At 38.7% G+C, this 22,060-nt stretch overlaps 1 protein-coding gene across 1 annotated transcript in view; it reads right to left on the bottom strand.

The window, feature by feature from the left end:
- Nucleotides 1–22,060, bottom strand: part of PRKCA (protein kinase C alpha) — a 150,262-nt gene that overhangs the window by 37,168 nt on the left and 91,034 nt on the right. The window contains exons 4-8 of the mRNA XM_032199774.1: nucleotides 19,510–19,621; nucleotides 18,651–18,779; nucleotides 7,435–7,591; nucleotides 7,206–7,340; nucleotides 6,394–6,490 (exon numbers count right to left, since the gene is read on the bottom strand). Coding sequence (XP_032055665.1) covers nucleotides 6,394–6,490; nucleotides 7,206–7,340; nucleotides 7,435–7,591; nucleotides 18,651–18,779; nucleotides 19,510–19,621 — 630 coding nt within the window. The remainder of the gene's footprint in view (nucleotides 1–6,393; nucleotides 6,491–7,205; nucleotides 7,341–7,434; nucleotides 7,592–18,650; nucleotides 18,780–19,509; nucleotides 19,622–22,060) is intronic.

Below are 22,060 nucleotides of genomic sequence, written 5' to 3' on the forward strand. Positions count from 1 at the left end.
GAGACCAGAAGACAGAAGAATTTAACTCACAAATTAGCAAAATCTGAAGCTCCCCTATGGCTACGTTTGGTTTTTTTTTTTTTTTTTTTTTTTTTTTTGAATGAAAATATCAAATTTAATTAGGAAGCTCCTTGGGTTCTGAGGAAGCTGCTGAAGCAGTCCCCGGAGCCTCCTGCTGAGGCGCTGGCCACAGGGCTGCAGCACTCGTCCACAGCCCACACAGCTCCAGCATGTCCCAGCTGCTGATGAAAGGAAACAAAGAAGATGTCCTTTTGACCTAAAACTGTTATGAACGTCAGAAAAAAATGCCAGATTAATGCAGAAAGCACTGGCCCTCTCCTTTCGAATAACGCAGCCAGAAGCTGCTTGGAAAAAATGAAACGAAAGGGAGTGGTAGAGATCTAAGAAAGGCAGCATTGCAGCGAAACAAACCGAAATGATTTACCCATGTTCAGAAAGGGAATGATAAATAAATGAGTTTCTTTAGCACTGACTATAACAACACTGAAACTCATCAGAGAGCTTTGAACATGACTGGAAACCCGCAGACGTTTCCAAATAGCATTTAACCCCAGCTGTGCTGCACGGGGAGAGGCCTGACTCTGTAAATGAGCGCTTGCTCTGTGTACAGCACGTCCACATGCTGATCAAGATCGGCTACTTAATCAGGAATTCAAGCCTGCATTTACACTTGCTCGAGGATTAACACAGAAGTTTGGTCAAACAGAGTGCTGCCCTGCGTACTGCGGGAGGTTAGTGGCACATCACAGGCAGAAATGTCTCAGCTCTTGCGTCACTGGAGAGGGGCTAGGTATTTATAACCAAGCCTGATGGCCAAGCACCACACTGTCCCTGTTCTCGTAATTAAAATGGTGAGACATTTAAAAAGACATTTTCTTTAGCATGGTAATAATGGTTATGTTTAGAAGCACTGAGATGTCACCAAAATGCCACTGACTGTAGGCTTCCAGTTTTCAGATACAATATCTACCCTCATCTGAACTCTCTTTCCTCTCTCCTTATGTTGTTCTGCTTAGTCTGCAAAAGAAAAATATGGTTGTAGCCTGTATACAGCATTCCTCATTGATTCTGGCAGAACAAAGCAGCTAAAAAGCAACTCATGATGAGCCCTGAGAAGAGCTGGGACAGCGTGGGGAGCCCAGCCCCATGAGTAGGGAACTGTACAGCCAGGCCAGCTCACCCCCCTGGCAGCAAAAAGCCCATCAGGATCTGGCCAAGAACCAAAGGAGCTGCTCCTGGATCAAAGCGTGAAGCCAGCATGAGCCCTTTCCCTGGGTACGCTGCCTGACCTTTCTACCACACAGTTTTACAGGCCTGGCCCCCAGCATCAGCTGGTGGGCGAAAATGGTTCCTGCTTTTCCTCACGCTGACCAGAAATTACTCTGCAGAAAAAGCACTTATCAGGATAGCTTTGTCTGATTACTACGGGGTGATGTCATTGTCATTCACTGTCTGAAACGGACTGGTACAAAACCAGCAGTCCCAAAAAGCACAGGCGGCAACAGCAGCGAACAGCTCCTCATTTCCAGAGCCAAGTCCCAAGCATACCCGAAGTCCACGCATGAGAGGTGCCAGGCACTGGGGGGAGCCTCAGTGGAGCAGCCACCCGCTGCAGGTTGTCCCAGTGTGGGACTCGGAGAGGACACAGGGAAGACCCCAAGGAAGTGCCTCCCAGGGTCCCCAGGAGCTGCTCGGCATGGATGCACCAGCGGGGTCCCTGCTCTGAGCTTTCTCTTGGGAATCAAGGGAATGCCATGCTCTGCTGAAAACCCTCACACAGCTCCACTAATGGGAACAGCTAGAACAAAATAAAATGTCCAGCATCTTAATGATATGCAGGAGGAGGACTGCTATGCATCCTCCCTTAGGATGCCTTAAAATGAAGGCTCTGTGAGCAGCAACCCGCTCCCTTCTAACAAATTGCTTGGGTCACTTTAATTACCAAACTCGGGTGGCTCACGTCACTTAATGTACCATATACTTGGTAAATATATCCACACATAAGGGTTATAGCTACCCTGTTCTCTTTAATTAAAAAATGAACATTGCTATGAACCACAGCAGCTGTTTTATTTTTAATAACATTTTCCATGATGGCGATGTGTAAAGAAGGGGACAGACAGAATAATTAACCAGGCTATTATTAAGCCAGGATGATTCTATTCTTCTTCTAAGGTGATATTTAAGTATCAAGAAGTGCTTTATTAAGCAGCAAATTACAGGAAACAGGGCTTCAGAAATCAGAAATAACTTCCTACAGGAGAAGTTCAGAATTTACACATTTCTTTTCCTCAAATGAAAAAAGGAGCAATGTCAGAAATGGCAAAAATATTTTACTGCTCAAATTGTAATGAGGTATTAAAACTACAGTAAGGCTGCATTATTTCAATATTCTGCTTTTTTTATTCTAGGACGAGCAAAATGCTGGATGAGGAAAATAAGGATACGATAAATAGTGCTACTGGAGAGCAAAGCCCTGGCAGTTTGGGTTCACGCAGCCACCTGGGACTGGTGCGAGTTGCCTTGGAAACCTCAGCCCGAACAATTACGGAGCAGCCACAATTATTCTGAATATGCCTGTTGAGAATCCAGTTTCGTTTTGAGATGGCCACCAATAATGCCATTCCGGGGAGAAAACTCACAAGCGAAGGTTAAAACCAAACGAAAAACAGTGACAGATTTTATCCTGCCTCCACTTCCTACAGGAGAGTATTTTTATCTCGAAATATTAATAATGATGTATCATCTGTAAATCACTGAAGACAGATTTGATCATACTGCTGAGTGAACACATAGTTGATTCATAACTTTTAGAGATAGGTGAGATCCAGAAATATGTAGATTTAATAAAACTGGATGTATAGAAAATAGTGCACCTATGCAGAGCACACCTCAATTTCCATCTACTGCACAACCTCATCTAGGAATACATAGACAGTATATAAAAAGAAAATCCTCATAGCAGTAACTAAAAATACTTAGTGAGGTCACTGCATGACTCGATTAACGAAACCCTCATCGTCCTCAACTCCTCCTTCCCAAACTTGGCCCATTTGCTGGGCAGAATCCCAAACTACTGGGCACAGGTTGGGTGCTTGTTTTTCAGCTGTTTTAGATCTGGCAGAATGGGTCACAAACAGACTTTTTAAAGTAACAAAATACATTTTACTGTTCATATTATAAATGCACGTGAATTTATTATTATTATTATTATTATTACTATTACTATTACTATTTGAGTATTATTATCAATCCTGCATTGCTGTTTTATGGTAGACTCACATTGATAAATGACTTCTGTGTCAGGAGATCCGGTAAGTAAAGCAGCATACTGATGAGATTTGGGTGACTTCTGTAAGAAGTCTGGGTTGTTAAAATGGAGCCAGAAGGGTGTGATAGGAGTGTGTAAACAGCTGAAATCAATCTGAGCCCGAGGCCACATCTTAAGGATCTTTGTGGAACTAAAGACATGGACAGACTTAAAAAAAAATCGTCATTGATTTAAATGGGACGTAGCTCCTAAGAGCTTGTGGAGGTTCTACTAAGCATATTGCTAAAATTCAGTCTTAAGGGCAAAGTCAGTTTTAAGATTGTTTTAAGATTTAAAATAATAATTTTGAAAAGAATATGAAAATATTTTATCTTCCTTAATACAAGCTAATGAAATTCTCATCCTGAAGTTTCTGTATTCCTGTTCTTCTTTATTTCTTAGGTTCGTTAGCACTCTTCACTCTGAAGACTACCATTATTCATTTTAAATATTTTGTATTATTAATCCAATACTACTGTAGAAATTGTTGTAATTTTGTTCTCAAAATTAAATGAATGTTGCTTGGCTATCAATCACACTGTCATATACTGAAAAGCAGAACCAAGAACCACAATTTGAGATTTGGATTAGCAAGAACTCTTAAATTACTCTTTTCTATAAACTGATAAACAAGAAGATAGCTTGGTATGACCTCTCCTGGTCTATCCATATTTTTAACCTTCCTGCCAACACCCCCACCTGGTAACATGGCTGTCAAGAGACTTCCTGTAAGGGTTCAAAGCTGATTTCAGAACAGTGGAAATATTTATTTAGAAGATGCTGTTGACTCACAAATAACACTTCTCAGTGCTCTCTACTTGTTCCTTAGCACAGGGTACCTAAAATAAAATGACTTTGTAAGCCAAGATCTAAATGATAAGAAACATAACGTAAAAGATAATCAGAGCCAGCACCACTTATGTACCACATCAGAATAGCTAATAAGTTAAATACCACCATTCAGACATCTGTGCTGTTACTTTTTATATGTCATGACAGTAATTTCCCCTTGAAACCAGCTAAGAACATTACTGGGAAGGTGCTGCTTTCCTCTGTTCCTTCTCACAATGGTAGGCTTCAAGTGGTTGAACCAAAATCCTTTTACTGTGTGATATGTGTTATACTAGCCTTGGTCCAGTTATAGTCACACATTTTGTCTGGCTACAAATATTCACATATAGCAGCGCTAGGTTTCATAATGTTCATTATGCAAATCAGTACCAATATTACAGAGACACTGTGTTTGCTGAAAACCTATTCCCTTTCCCTGAGCAATTTGGACCATTAAAATGGTGTCAACCTTGCTAACTTCAGAACAGAGAGAGCCTCCAGTGCATGGTGTGGAAGCTGAACTAACTAGACTTTGAGACAGACTAATTATTTCTGAGACACAGCTGACCCTATGTGAAGCTGCAGTTTCTCAGACCCAGTCTAGGAGCTTTACACAATGCAGCCTCCCAGGATTTCTACACCACTTCATCGCAGGACATAGATAACAAACCCTGACTATTCATTCTGCATTTACAGTAGGCTCTAGAAAGAAAAAAAAAAAACACTAAGAGATTATAAATTCAATATGCAAACATACCACATGTAATTACTGACATTTTAAAACAGACTTGTATTTTTGCTGTCTCTGTCCTGAGAAAAAAAAAATAGGCAATTTCCATAGCTTCACCACTAAAATACACGTCCACCCAATTCCAGACTCCGTATATTGCACAGAGACATGTAAGGGGTGAAAAGAATTACTTTTGAAGTTATTCTTTCTAGGGAGGATAAAAGGTAAATATGATCTTGAATAGAAAATGACCTAGTGCAGTGAAATAAAATCACACTGGTCAGATCACAATTGTAAAGAAAGGAAAATGAAATGGAGATTAAAGTATTTCTCAAATGTAAAACAAAAATCATAGTTCATGCTGCAGACAAAAGTATGGTAGCTGATCCAAATGTGTTCAGAAGAAATTGAAGCACCTTTTCTTTTTCTTTCTTGAAAGTTGAACATATGCCGTTTTTCCTCACTTTCTTGGGTTAACCCATCTTTTATAATAACAATGTAGAATTCTGCCTGATGGTGAACATAAAAAATTGCCATTTCAGGTTGAAAGAAACAGCCTTAAGCGTTTGTTAAGCACAACAGGTACATTAATTAGTTTTTGGATAAACTGCTAGACTAACGTAAATGTTCAACTAGAAAAAAGAAATCGGTATTTATTGCAATATTTGAATTCATTATTGCATATGCAGCTGGAAGGAGTACTAGGATCAGCTGAATCCAGTACAACCATTGCCAAAACACCTCCATCCCCAAACCATTCTTGTTGCTGGGTTTAATGGACAGCAAGTATTTTGTCGTAGTATCACTGCAGTTGTCAGGAGAGGCCGGCTATGTCTGTTCATTAAGAATCGACTCCTTTGGAAGGCACGGTAAGACCATGCCTGTGACTACCAACCACTCCAACGTGCACTGCAGAGGGCAGGAGGACTCTGCCGAAAATACTGTTTTTCTTCAGTGGTTCTTTTCTGTACATAACCAGCAATACCACTCCTCCTGAAGCTTCCATACCCACATGAGAGAGATCAGAACTTCAGGTGCCAGCCTTCTACAGAGATTTTAAGGCTCCAGTTAATCAGCAGTTGTAACTGTTTTCTCTTTAAAAAAAATGTTCACTGTGAAACATTTTAGGTAATAAAATGTTGCTGTTTCTGAGACCTTTGTTTTACAAATTATTAAGGATACTGGCAATAATCACTTTTGCAGATTTTGGAGTAAGCATTAGAAGATACACTGAAACCATTACACATTCCTGACATAAAATATTTTACAATACCAATTTATAAGTGTCGTAACAGAGAAGCAGAACTGTCAGACAAATAATGCTAGTGCTGAATTTTCCCCTTGGCCCAATCTCCAAGAAACCCAAAGGTACATACTGCTGACATAAGCAACAGAACTAATAACACTGTATAACTTTGAACATTTTGTTTTGTTTTGTTTTTTGGTAATAAGGTGACAACTGTATACAAAATACAGTTGCATATTTATGCTTGATACTCACCTCAAACTTCTGTCGAAGCTCTGCATTTCCATCTTCATCAGCATCTGGAATCGGAACATTATAATATTCACCTTCTTCTTGATTCAGCAGCTTGTACCTGTAAAACATTTGAGAAAAGAAAATGTTGTTACATTTTTATTTATTCCTTTTAGATTTAAAATCTGATTTAGTTGTTTGTACCGACGTCACTTGTATGTAAAGAACTGCTTGCCAAATTCTAAAGCAAACAGAGAAACAGAGTATATTTCACCTAAACTTATATCTTTAATCACAAACTATCTGTCAAGGCAGTGTAATGTACAAGGATTTCATTCCAATCATCCTGTAATATAGTGGAGAAATCAACCTTGAAGAACCTTTTCTCCAGCACTTCTAAGGCCCTAAACAATTCTCCTCAATGAGAGGTACTTTTTGAGAAGGTTTTATAAGTTCTATGCATGGTTTGGTAGGTAATAAGATGGCATTTTATAAAATCAGTTCCCATGTACTTTGAACTTGTGGAGCTATATATAACTGATATGCTTCATAATGAATATATCATATTTGTGATAAAAATAAGATGAATATCACAAGACTATGTACATAGAATTGAGTTTACAGCATCTCCTGGCTCCAGCAGAAGCTTCATGAACATGACAAAAGAAAAGAATTCCTTTAATTATCCTTCTTTGTTATATACGTGTATAGCCTATATTTCCTGGTTTTGGTTGTATTTTCAGTGATCTCATAGCATGAGATACAGTGAAAAGCTACAAAAAATGTAATTACACTGAAGAAAAGTACCATTTCAAAGCCTCTCCAGAAACTCTTACCATCCACTAGCTGGCATTTTCATAAGCTCTGACACCCCAAATGAAAGAGATCCCATAAAATCATTTCTGGTTGTTCGATCCCAGTCCCAGACCTCTACGGATAACCGTCGATCTTTGTCTGTAGGTTTTAATTTACTAAAAAGAAGCAGAGAAGAAGCATTTTCAATGCAAAACTCAAATAAATGATTCAATACTTAAAAGGTATTGTATTAAAAGGGGTTAAACTTACAACGTGAATGACTCATTCCAGTGTGGATTCAGAGTAGAACGAATGGTTTTTGTTTTTTGTTTACTTTCATTCTTGGGATCAGGGATAAGTTTCAGTTTAACATAAGGATCTGAAAGTCCATTTGGATCCATGGGAATTAGGTTTTTTGCTTCTCGCACTGTCAATATAAAACAGCCAGCTGATTTGCATGGGATTACAAATCACCATTAACAAAGTAGTAACAAAGTAGTAACCAGAGGAAAGAAACATGTTGAAAGATAAAACAAATAAGATGCAAAACCCATTTGTCAGACCTGGCATGGAAGAAACTAGTTGTTGTAAAGTAAGGTTGCTCTTGGTGATATTTATAAGGATGATAGAGAGAAGTGACAGGAGACAGAAGCAATTCCTAAATGGCATGCTGCTTCTGGGCACCTCTTTTCTGCAATGGAATGATTAAATGTCCAAATCCATCTCTGTAAATTTTTAAGCCAGGAGCGTTTCTTTACGCTTTGATTTACTGATCAATCTTAGGTTATACAGCTACAGGACTATCAGCCAAATACTCTACAAGTGATTGTCGGATCCCAGCAGATTTCAAAGGACAGGTTGTTTTATACAATCTATCACTGGAAGCTATCGATACCAGACTTCCCTCAGATTCATTGCTCATTAGCTGTCAGCTGGAATCACTGTGAGCATCGCCACAACAGCACACAAAGTAAAAACACAGAAAAGAGGAATTTAACTTTGGCTTCACCAAAATATTAAGGTAGCTTCTATTTTCACAATGCCAAAAGAAAGCACAAAGGGAATTAAAAAATCTCACTGATCCTGAGACAAGAACAGCCAGCAACCTGCCTGGGGTGATGTACCCCATCAGGCTGCATCCCTGCGTGGAACAAGGAACTGAAGCATTGGTGGGTTATGATCACATTTATTGGGGGTTTCAGTAACTTTTGGGTTTTAGTCTGGCTGGAGTTACAGCAGCAGCTGTGGAGCTTCATTAGGTAGCTCAGAAGTCACCGTAGAGGGGTGGAGTATTTCCATGGATAAGCAGACAGCACTTCCCTCCCTCCTGCAGGGGACCAGCCTAACGCCCAGTAACATTTACAAGGCATGTAAGGCTTTATTGTGTGTCAATGGCATTCAGCCACCAGCTTCTGCTGAACTTGAGAGCAGATTGAATTTCACTCGTGTTGTGAAGAAGTCCCACCCAAACCGGTCAGGCTGCAACGAACCACAGCTAAGGGGGATCGAGTTGGAGATGTGAAATTCAGAGTCCATAACTGGGCATCTCAACATCGACTGGGCCAGCAGAGAGCAGGAAATGGCTTTCATGTAGAGATTCCTTTGTGAGATTCCTATTTTAAGATCAAAATTGTTCCTGGAAGGAAAATCTCAAGCAGCTTTGAGAGTGACATAGTTCCCAAGGTATGAAGAAAGGCCAGCAATTAAGAGTGAGTCACTAGAGAGATTATCCTGGATTGACAGTGCACACAGCTACTGCTTTCACAGTGTCAGCATCTGAAGGATTTTTTTAAATTTCATCTACCTAACTGAAGAAAAGAAATCTATAAGGAAAATTAGGAAAGATCAACCCTGAAGTCCCCTAATACTACTTGATGGAGAACGTTTCTCACAAAAATTTGAACTTTAGCATCACTTAAGAACTCAATCGGAACTAATGCAAAAAAATAAATAATGTATATATATATATATATGTATGGTATATCAATATAAAAATCAGGATCTTCAGTAACAGATATTTACTATTGGCTCAAGGCACCCTCCTCCTTTCCTCCGAGGTGTGAATGGCATTTTCACATTTTAAACACAAATTATAGAAATCTCCAGGATTTCCAGCAGTTATTTCCTAGCATGGAGGCTGAAAGGCATCCAAGCAACACAGACATTTTATAGTGCATTATTTCCTCTCATTAGGTATAGAATAATGAAAGGGGCAGTTTTTGGACAACAGTGAAATGACGTGTCAACTAGCTGAAGCACATCTTATCAAAATGCTCTTTGCCCTCCCTTTAGAAATAAAGGCATGGTTGTGTTGGACTGGCAACTGCCTGACTGCTGCTGAAAGACAGAAAAAGAAGGACAATGAAGCAGAGGACAGATATTACTGTGCTTTACTTGAGGACAGTGAGAGGAAGGTTTGTGAAATGTTGACAACACCCTTGCTATAACAGAGTGTTGAAGGTGATCTGCAAAGTCATATGATGGTTACGCTCCATCCCCTGTGCACCTCATATATTTGCTAGTCGCATGCATCTAGCCCTAGGCTGATATTTTTCTTTTACACAGTGGCGAAAGTTGTAGTGCTCAGAATGACTGTGTTCTTCCAAATGACATAGCCGCTAAGTCATCTTTTAGTGCAAATATACCACTCACCATTTAATTTAGGGTGTGGAGGGAAAAGTCTTGGAGGAAAAAAAGGCTGCTGCCATGGAAAATGCAACATTTCAAACAGCTTCAACAGCGCTGTTTGTTTAATGAGAGCATTAGGTGTGGTAGAAAAAGCTGGAAGAGGAAATACCAAGTATAACTGGTACCTTTCTGGTAGGAATATCCAAAATACTTGTAGAAAGAAGCTCTTTCTACAAGAGCTACTTCTTTGGGATACACTAGTTTGAGTGCATTTGTCAGGATAATTCTCATGCAGAACAGATATCCTGCTGTAAATTAATTATTGAAATTAGATCATGGCTGGAAAGGAATTGCATTAACTTGAACCAACATTTGATAATAATTAAGTTATTTTTCCTAAGTTTGTGCCTTTAAAATGAGAGTAAGAAAATGCTTATTGGCTAAAATTTTAAAATCAAATGCACTAACATTGACTAACTAAATTTCCCACATAATTGTACCAGAAAAAAATATATCGTATTTCAGAAGAACAGAACAGAAGCAAGCATCTTTCTTGCAGAGCATTTCATTTGTTGTTCCTAACAATCCCTATATCACGCTGGAAGGAGCTTGCACCGGGGAAAACGATAGCTTTTGATATAGAGAAGAGCCTCCACTCTCATAAGTCTACACTCTCATGCACTCTGCATTTGCCTTTTGAAGGTTTCCCCACCCAAAATTAGGCTAGAAAAATATTTGTTCTCAATCCTTGAAAAAGATTCAAGGATTATTAAATATTATATATTAAAATTTAGCATAATGAAACTGATCTTCAAATTATTCTGAGGAAATAACATAAAGATTAAATAACTCAGTTAAATATTTTCAATCCCCAAAGGGCTAAACATCACGTAGTGAGTGAAGGATGAAGTGGCAGACTTCCACACAAGGCACTGTCCTTCCCATCCTGCACTCTTCTTGCTTGTTAGTCTTGTGCACAGCACTTGTGACTGCACTGCCAGGTTCAGCACATGAGCTATTACTTCAAAATCCACTTTTTGATTTTTGTTTCTATATTGCAACTTGGTGTAAGTGAGGAGAGGCACTGACTACGTGTCCTACAGCTTCCCAGAAATATACACAGGGAAGGTGTTGGTTTTTTTTCCTTTACTAAATTTCCTTGAACAAAAATGGCTTGATTTTAGCATGGTGTCTTCAGTGTAATCTTTTATGTTTAAATTCTGTGTGGGGAGGCTCAGTGGGAACCCAAGCAGGCTTTTCAGAAATTGGCTATGTGGATGCAAAGCCATTCTCTGAGGCTCAGCCATGGAGGGCTCCCTGCAGAAAGCCATCACTGATCAGCCTTTGCACACGCTGCTGAGTCTCAAGAACACCACTGACAGCAGGAGGACCTGGCAGCATGTGTACGGATACTTTCTTTTTGCAGGAAACGCAGAATAAGAAAAAAGCCCTCTAAACACACAAAAAGAACCTCAAAGATGAACTAGTATGGAAAGATGCAACATATACTAAATACAGGCTGCTAAAGAAGTCATTATCTCACTCCTTATCTGGCCCATTTGTATTTTTGTCTGTATAATTACTACCCTTAGACATCTTTCTTCACTTCTTTTCTTGAGGAAACAGCATGATAATACTTGTGCCGAACAGTGTTTATAAAGAACTAATGTCTCAGTGGTCCACCTCTTTGAGGGCATCCTATTTTTACCAAGACAGGTCAGCTTTCTGTTAGGGGGCTGACAAGAAGAGGTTTGCCCTCCCCATCACAGGCGCTCTCTCTTGAGTGTGGTTGAAACCGAGTAAGTTAAATGAAAAAGAACTCCAAGAAAATAGATCAGCTCACCGAGGCTGAATTCTGCTATAGCTGTAATGATAGCAAGCCATCTCTCATTGCTTTGTAATTATTAGTTAATTAAACTCAGCACTGTGATAGAGACGTTGTTCCAATTTACAGTTGGTTCAAGTCAGGTGCAGCGCTGCATCACTTGAGGAACTTGGACAGAAACCTAGAACAGCACTTTGCCAGCTTTATGACATAAATATTAAGCATGATAATGATGTCTGTATGCTGCAAAGTAGCTGGTATGAGCTAAATCTCCTAATGCTTTGTCCAGATTAAACTCGGAATGGGGACCGAGAACACACAGACAATCAGGGAGTGAAGAGAAACATGTACTGAAGTTCCTAACACATCTAAATTTGCCCATGTTTCTTTTTAGAAACTAGAAATAGTTGTCACCATGCCATAAGGAAAAGGTACCATTTTCCTCCTTATTCATAATTAAGAGACCACAAGTGTTTAGTCAGCAGAAAACATGGAATATTTGATGACTTTCCTATTTGATTACGTGTCACTGGTATTACGGTAGTAACCAGAAGCTGAGCCCAAAACCGGGACGCCCACCTTTCCAGGAATAGTACAAAGACACAAGCAAACACAGAGATGGTTCTTAGGTACTCATACTTTAAATAAATATCTAAATATGACAGAGTGGGCTGCCAGAGAACTGACACTTTATGTAAAGAGAAGAAATTCAAGCAGAACTTTGAGGAATTCAAAGTGCAGATGACAAAACTTGAAGTTTTTTTATAGAACATACGGGTCAAACATGGCAAATGATACGCAGTTATGGATTTATAACTTCTTGTGGTATCAGCAGATAAGTTTAGTTACAGGATTGAGAAAATAAATATTTATGTCCCTAAAAGAAAGCAGAATTACTTGCAGCATGAGTTCACTCAGTTCCTTTTCAAGTGAGTCAGTTACCTTTTTCCTGAAATTTCAAGTATTGATAACAAAACAGTTTACTAATCACAGCAACCATTTCTTGCTGATCTTTAATTCCCTACAGGCAGCTTAGAGGAGCAGAAATTTCCCAACTGGAAGCAAATATTCCATGAAGTAGGTGCTTTTACAAGAGGCTTGTTTAAGTCTCAAATGGGCTTGCCTGGCAAGCTATCCAGCAAAGTGCAAGAAAAGGGAGAACATTGTTAGCTTAAAGTTTCTGTCTTCCCACAGCAAAGCATTAGTAAATTATTTCATAATTCTCATTACTTCCAGAAAAAGTATCTGGTACATTCTCCAGTGATGTGTCCAGAGCACAGATAAATTAGGTGAGAGGTAGAGGACCTTGTACTCCCAGCCAAGGAACTTTCTCCCTTGCATCTTACCACATTCTCTTTTAATCACAGTTTAAAAGATTTGCCTTTTATCAAAAATAGTTTTTCTTCCAAGCTGTGTACTTATACTCTCTGTATGCAAAATCCAAAGCTGTCTCCAGAACTGCTCAGCTTTTACTCAAGATTTTTCAAGATGGTTTTATTGAAACTATCATTGAATGCTTGCTTTCTGGAGCTGATTGTGACTCACATGTACAACTGACTTCCATAAAAATCCTGCTTTTCAGTCAAATTCCATACAGTGCTTGGTAACTAAAAGGACTTCTTGATATGTGACTTCTCTATTCCATAACTATTCCCCTGCCTAGCTAAATTTTCTTTTAATATCCCTCCTGAGACCAGTGCCTGCTCATTACACCCAATTTCCCGAATCCTGATGGATGGCAACATGATGAATGGAGGCTATGGGAATGCTGCACTTCACAGGTGATTTACACACAAGAAATGGATGAGTGATTAATTTCCTTGCTACTACAACATGAAAAATGAACTAGAGTTTCCTGATGCTTTATTCCTCCGTCTTTTATTAAGACAGTCTCTCCTGCTAATAAAAAATGTACCGTCAACTCTAATGCTACTTAATAAGTGCTTGTGCCTGCAGTAGGTTCTCCAGTTTCAGTTTCAACTGGAAGTCTCACAGCAGCAACTGCATTTTATTTTTAAAATGATTGCCTATATAAAAATATTTTCATAGAAAATACCTAGTACTGAGAAGGATAGCTACTTAATAAATCATAAGCCTTAACACAAAAAATTGACTCTTATTGTATCAAACTGTCTGAAAAGGGCTTGAATTTATATTCCTACCTGTTTACATTGTTATACAAATCTGTAGCATTTTATTTTTTTTTCTATGCAGGCAGATGGACATCTATGAAAAATTAATGCTTCTTTTAAATACTGTGCATTGCCTATTCTTTCACAGTAAAGAAAATTTATTGAATGAAATGGGAACTATTTGTTTGCTACCCAGGCTGGCATTTCTAAAGGCACAGCCCTCTTTGTACCGAGCACAGCAACCCTGCAGACTCTGGGAAAGCCAGAAGAAAAATAAAAAAGAAAAAAAAATGATATTAGCGAGATAAAATGTGCAATTCATATCTGAGATATTAAAAAGCCTCCCACATGCAAGTAATTATTTGGGATCGCTTTTATAGGTACTTCATACTAACAGCTGGTCAAATCGCCAGAATATTCCTATGTGTTCCACTTTTAACATCAGTTGCACAATATTATGAAATTAATGCTAAAAAAGAAATATACTAGTACTGACCTAGGCAAACATAAATGAAATTATTCAAGTGTGTGTGGAGGGATCTTTTAAGGAAGCAGTTTATGAGTATCTCAAAATTTGCCAAAATTTTCTGTCTGTCACTCCAGCTCCTTTGGGCAGAGGCTGCTCACCCAGCTCCCCACAGCAAGCAGAGTGACAAAACATTAATATGTGGTACCATAGGGTGGCTCAGCAGAAGGCATTCATAAATAATTTGAAAAATGTACAGCGGGGAGTAGAGAACTCCTGGGGAGGTTATTGTTGGAGAGCCTGCTCCATGCTCCCAGCCCCTGTGGAAATCACGCCCAGGTTTCCTCGTCTTTTAAATAACAGAGGCATCAGGGAAGAATAAAACCACATTCGTTATCCTTTCAGCTAAGAAAAATACACTTAAAAACCTGAAAGCTCTGGGCTGCATGTACGTATGTGTATTTTAACACCGTTTATGTAAGAGAAGGGTGCACTGGATGACAAGGAGTCGCCACCAGCCTGCCTCCAGCCGCGCACCCGTGTCAGGAGGGCAGATCTTTGTTGGCAGCTGCTGTCAGATCCAGCTCCTGGCAGCTGACAGGTCGCAGTTTGGGATCCCAACAATGTGGCAGCTTTTTATATGTCACTGCACCAGATGGGGTTATTTTCTCACAAAGGTTATTGTTTGCTCACTAAAAAAATAATTCAAAAATAAAATTAAAATAAGAACCATGATTCAACCACCTACGAAAGCACTCAGAAGCCCCCCAAATTATACGATGGGTTGACAAGTAAATGTAAGAGTGACAAAACTTCTAACACACATCAGAAGGAAGACATTTAAGTGAAAAACAAAACAAAACAGAAATTAAGACTGGCAAAACTGCTTTACTATACTTAAAAGCAAAAACCCATCAGTCCAACCTATCAAATTCAGTGAATTCCAAAAAAAAAAAAAAAAAACCAAAAAACCAACAATTCAATATTCTATGAGTTCCTTAGACAAGAGAATTACCGAGCTGATTTAGTCCAAGTGCAATAAATTATTAGTATCCAATGCAACTCTTGAGGTAGTAGATATAAAATAAAGAATAGGTATTTAAAAACTGCAACACAAATCAGCACTGGAAACGGCACTGACTAGCACTGGGGAGATGGTGAGGTTTTGGCAGAGTATAACACTACCGAATTCCTATTAATTTAGGAAAAAGCATTGCAGTCTCTAGCACACAGGCAGAAAAGACTGTGGCTACCTTTAAGTACCAACACTGAAGATCCAAAGTACGGATTGACGTACCCAGGAATTAAATTTATTAATTAAATTATATTTATGTATAGGACTGAATCATTCCCATGATTAGTTCAATTCAAAACAGGCCAAAATGCTTATATATTTTAGATGGTCTAACTGAGCCACTGGCCAGCTGCAACTGGCCTCTTTCCCAGTATTCACTGGGGAAATAAAAAACAATATTATTTGCAAGATTTTATTGGGAAAACACTTAGTAGCCAAGCACGTACTGTGGCCATTTTTTGGAAAGAAAAGCGACTACAACTACAAAACCCTCAAAGCTGTGAGGCAGAAGCAAACAGGCCAGGCACTGAACAGTGTCCCCCAAGTGATCGGTCCCTGCCATCATTCAGCATGTGGCACCCCCAGTAAGGGGGTTTCCTTCCCTTTCTTTCCCTTCCCTTAGTATGGGCTTGGTATATATATATATATAATGCATATTATTATTTATTTATTTATTTAAAAAAGCTTACTTTCAAGGAAACTCATTTTTATTTAAAGAAATTTTCGGAAGCCTTGGAAGTGCTGACAAGCCCCAACCATATGAACATAACAGCACCATAGCTGTCCCATGCAGAACAAGGTTGTAATAAAAAGTTTTCTTGTGGTCCAGAAACCCACTTGAATGTTGGATGGAAATGTTTGATCTGTAGACACACAAATAGCAGCATTTGCCAAGTGCTCTCACATCAAAAAGAGCTGAGGAAGAGCATCTACAGAACATCTGCAACAACTTTACCTTACCCATACCTCAGACAAGACCTTTTCAACTAAAATTCTGATGTAGAAAAAAACCTACTTGTATAATTGTTTTACAACACTTCGGTACCACAAAGACTTGTAGAACCCTTTTGTCCCTAAAAGGGCTATGAACCTGCTGAATCATCACAAAAGACACATTACTTGTATGATTATGTACATTGCCAGAAATTGTAGGTCGTATTTAAGAGCCCTGCTGCAAAATGGCCTAGAGCAATGCAAATATATTATTTTTTTTTCACTTGGATGATTTTCAAATTAGTTCTTTCTCCTGGTACAATTACTTTCAGAACCCGCATCTCCCTCTCTGAAATGCTTCACTACTCAGTGAAAGCACCTTTCTCCTAATGACAGCATCTTGGACAAATTTACCCCTCCTACGCCAGCAGGAAGCTATTTGAAAAGTTTGCTACAATTAAGTATCACTTGGGATCTGTTCTAGTCCTTTCTAACTAAATTTCATCATACCTCTCCCTTTCAGTGCATTTTACAAGGTTTGACAGGAGAATCTGGAGGCATTCAGATGCAGAGATAACAAAAGCATGCATGAATGGTGACAGGAGAGAAGTTTGCTACTTGTGTGAGCTGTGAAAATCCAGCGTGGTGGCCTGATTTCCTTTATGCTGCCTACAAGGGCTATGGTAGCTTGTGTGATTCATTCCCCATGTAAGAAGTGCAGAGGTAGAAGGAACATCCTTCTGGTGCACAAGATAATAGAAGGAAAGAGAAGAAAATAGTTCAATTGGGAGGGACCTGCAAATGCCATCGAGCCCAACTGCCTGGCCACTTCAGGGATAATCAAAAGTTAGGCTCTAGCCTTTCAACTGAGCGATGCTGAAGCAATTTAACAACCCTCAGCATCCACAGGTTGCCAACAACCCCGTCAAAAACCAAAAGCAGAAGTGGAGATGTCTGAGAAATGTCCTACTTTGTCCTGCTGTAACTTTACCCTCAAATTTGATTCCCTTTTGCAACACCAAGCACGTGCTGATAGCAGCACCCGGTTCCTGCTTCATTGTGTGGACACTCAATTCCATTCTTTGTGGTACAAATTTTGAAGTATTAGTGCACGTGTAATATGCACGAAGATGTATTAAGATGTGTTGCTGTTTCCTTCATTAAAGCAGTGTTGGTCACCTGTGACAACGCACAAACCCACCCCTCTCCTGAAGTAAAAGCATTTATAACTTTGTGTTTTATGACTGTCTTCTTCTTGGTTTCCTAAGTTATATCATCCTATGTTTTTATTTACTATAGCATGATTCTGTGATTTCTTGAAAGTTCTGACTGATTAAAAAAAATACTACTTTAAGAATTTAGATTTAAGACTTGCCTCTACCTAAGAAAAAATACAACTAAAATTGTCTGTTATTCCTTCCTGTATGCCAATTTTTTTCTGTCCTAATTCCCATCCTGTGCTTTCCCTTTGAGTAAATTATTGTAATCTGATCGGCGAAGAACATTTTTGCATATTTCTGTCCAAGAGAAAGGAAAAATCAACCCTGAAGTTCACTACCAGCTTTGCACTTCAGATATCAGATACTAATTATCAGTTGACCCCAGTTAAAACAGAAAGCACATACAGAGCAAACAAAACATACGCTGTAAATACAAACTCTTAAGTGGATCCTGAGCGATAAACTCTGCTCTCTGATATGGCACAAGGAAGTTCTGCCGGAGCTAAACAACACATTCATTCTGGGGGCACAAAACGGTCCTTCCACTTGAAAAATATATTTTCCATATTTTTTTCCTGCAACTTCAGACTTGGAATGAGTTGTGGGGGTGTGGATCCAAAGCTTACTGATAAATTCTGGGAGAAGCATTTCCAAGGAAACTAACTACCACCCTCTCCTTCCTTCCTTTCCCTCCCTCCACCCCATCTTGGGAACCTTAACCTTGCAGAATCTGATCTTTTAAAAATTATTATTATTTTATAATACACTGGGAATACTATTTGGGATTGAATCCAAGTTCCTTTGTTTATTAAATACTCTGAAATGCAGGAAATAACTCCTTAGTTGATGAAAGTTCAGAGTATTTCTTGTGTTCTGAAGATGATGGCTAACTTCCTGACCAGTTAGATATCCCTTTGATGTTTCCTAGAAGGAAAATTGACATTATAGTGTTTTTCTAATGAATATTGCTGAACTTTAAAGCTATTATTTTCTTTCATTTTCTGTTTATCTTTAACAAATGTGGATTCTTCAGAATGCCAGTAGTGTTTCTTGATTCAAGAATGCAGTGAGTGAAATCCTCTCCTTTCTGAAGGGAAATACTGTGTCGTGGGCTTCAGTTCCCAAAGAAGCTGACCAAAGCATATAAACCCACAGGGCATATTTCACATTTAAAAAAACCTGCAACGTTTCAAAGTGAGCTATTTACCTGTTACTTCCAGTTTGTCAGCAGTGACTTCAGCTTTAAGATAAATCCTTCCTCTTTTCTCTGTGTGATCCATGCCGCAGAGGCTCGGGACATTTATTACGCATTGCTTATGCACATTCATATCACAAGCTGTGAATATAAAAATGGTTCAGGCAGCTATGAGAAACTAATAATATGATTACACAGCAAACACTGAGCAAAGTGGAAGTTAAAGACTGACATGCCTAACTGTTGGCAAGATTTGCAGATCATAACTGCAATGCTTTTTGAGTGACCAACACGGCTAGTTCCCATCTACATTTTGTAGATGGTGAATAGAACATTGCATAAAATAATCTACTTCAGACAACTAAATGTATTAATGAAGTGCAAAAAAAAAAAAAGTGAACATGGAATAAGGACTTGCTGGGAATGGGAATATGACTGAGAAAACAGAGCACTCCTGCCAGCAGCAGCAATGAAGGGAGTTAGGTTTAAACTGATTATTAGGTTTTCTAGCAGAAGACTTCCAAGACAAATGAAATGCAAGGAAAATAGTGGACCTTGGCTACCAAGTGAACTGAAATGTCAGACTTCAACAGTGTGTTCATCTGTCCACTCCAAAACCAGGTTTCCTCAAAAGCGACATGACAGTGCACTTGAGTCATATCAAAGTCCATACAGCACACTCTCAGCAACGGAGGTGGTTTTCATTAGTATATTATTAGCATACTGAAATATCCACTTGAAACACATTGGTACTATAAAGAGCTCACATTTGAAGTGGCATTTTCCACAGAAAAGAAATAAGAAGTTGTTATTGAGTGTTTCCATGTACTTTTTAAAATACTCTTTCGTAACAAAGCAAAATTTAACTTACTATCACATTTCATCCCTTGGTGTAGAAGCCCATAAAGAAGTGACCCACAGTGGTCACAGAAGGTTGGGCTGCCATATGTGTGGATCTTAAATTTGTGCTTGCTTCTGGGATCCTGAAAGAAAAACAAAAACAGATTCTTAAGTCATAAGAAATAAGATTGGCACACCTTTAGTACATCACTTCAAATATTGAAAACCTTCCAGCTCTGCAACCTATGCTACAAAAATATATTCCAGCATGTAGCTTGTTCATAACCCCTGTAAGAATGCCCACATCAGTGCTCATATATTGGCCACAGGTTTAGTGTTCAGTTCCTATTTTTCCCTTGCTTTGCTTTTGTCAGAAAGAGTATGTCAGCTTAGTGAACCCAGGCTTGTTCTGATGATTCAGCCACACTAAAACTTCCATTTAGTGACTGTACATAAACATAAAAAACAATGATGGCATCCATCCTGTGGCTGAACTGTCATACATTGCCTGTTTATTTAAAATTTATCATCACCACTCTGAAAGAACAATACAAAATACAGAAGGGAAGGGAAGTAACTTGTAAAAGTAGCCTGTGGAAGTAACAAGTAAAAATGACCGTAAAATCAGGATCTTGAAGGTGGGATCATCTTGAAATCCTGCAAATTTATCATCTATATTCTTGGAAATGAAAGTGAACAAATTTGAACCTGGCAAGTATTAAGATTTTACACAGATCGCTATTCCTGCCTGGTTTTCCAACAGAGAAATTCACGGTGAGGACATTTTGAGGCCACCAGCAGCTTGGAAATGGTTTCTAATTTAGGAGCAGTGAAATGGAATACACCCAAATCCCTTAAAAACAAACTCTGCGGATAGGTCCAGATACATTCTGTTCCTTTAGGGGCTGAAATCCCCTTCAGAGAATCATGAACGTTGATATGAAAAAGGTGGAAATCCCAACTTCAGTACTCTCACCTGCCTCGGGCATGGACACAGGTACAGAATTTAAGGGGCATCCAGCTCGCACAGCTTGTTCCCAACACCTGAAGATGAGTATTGCCAGAACAAACAACCCAACAGCCCTACACTTTCTGTGCTCATCAGGTATTTTGATATCCTTCGTGATTGCCTCCAGCTTCAACTTCATGGTTCAGCACAGTTTTGGGAAGCATGATTTCTCTCTGCATTTTAGTCAAAACCATCACTGCACAATCTCCATCAGAAGCTGGGAGAGGCTGCAATTCTTAATTGAACACGTTGGGGTTTTAAATCAATTCTTGCTAACATTTTATTTTTTCCTTCAGATTTTTACAGCTTTATACACTGACAGAAGATGAGGACAGAGGAGCTATGTGATACCAGGTCTTGCAGGCATTTAAACATCCTTAGCAAATAAAACTGCAAAGTTTTCTCCTGTTTACATTTTATATTGGTTTTAATAAACCTCTGCATTAGATAAGAATTATTAGATTGTCATCAAGAATAAACCAAGCGTTCAACTTGCATTTACCAATAAAAGCTCTCAAGAAAAATCAAAAGCAAAACACGTTATACAAAACGCTGACTCTCTTAAAAAATGTAGTATAATTCCTCAAGGAATTTGGGAACTCCTGACAGAAATTTAAATGAAAATATGACTGTGAAAAGGCAGAATCTTGCCTTGAAAATGTAATGCTTTGCCATGCTATAATTTGTGAAGGTTTTTTGTTTGTTTTGGTAAATGTTTTTGGTTATTTTTTCTGTACTGACTCTAAGCCTTAGAATGAATTTATAAGCAGTAGTTTTCACTGCACAGGTAGAAACTACTTATTACTTGGGAAAACCAGTAAGGACTTTACAGCAAGAATTCCAATTGGCATTGTATTTCAGTCGTTCTATTTATTATACAGCCTGAGATATGAAATGCAAACTGCTAACAACCATATTTATTTTGTAAACGCAGTTAACCACGATGGAATGACATTCAGAATGCTCCAGAGAACATCTGTTTCGTTATTTATTAAAGATATAACCAATGGGTGTGGGGTCATGGGAACACTGCTTCAGTAAACGGATATCTGATGGCCTGACTCGGACTAGATATATGCCTACCAAACGGTTTAAAACGCATTTTCAAAGCTAATTCTTCCGTAATTTTGTGTTTACAAACAAAACTTGTTGGGAACTTGTTGCCTTATAAATATATCCACTTAAACATTATTTTGGTAAGCACATCTGTTGCTAAGAAGGACAAAAACCACAGCTACTAAGAATGACACTGAATAAACAGATTTGTAAAGTTGTGTTTAACATGTGACATAAGTGGTGTTTATGAGTATCATGTAATGATACGGAGGTGGAAAGAACAACGGGAAATTATTACAGTGAGTGTCTAATAGATACATTGAACCTGTGTATTATACCGAAATTATATAACAAGCACTACCAAATAATTCCATTCCAATCAATGGAAACACATGGTAATTAAGTTTAGCAGGGGTGTGTGGGGCTTAAAAATGTTGTGACATTTGAGGACAACCATACCGCACTCGGTAACAGCAAAGCATTTGTATGAAACAATGAAATTAGAACAGTCACGTAA

The sequence above is a fragment of the Aythya fuligula genome, chromosome 18 (assembly GCF_009819795.1).
Source record: "Aythya fuligula isolate bAytFul2 chromosome 18, bAytFul2.pri, whole genome shotgun sequence".
Classification (NCBI taxonomy): Eukaryota; Metazoa; Chordata; class Aves; order Anseriformes; family Anatidae; genus Aythya; species Aythya fuligula.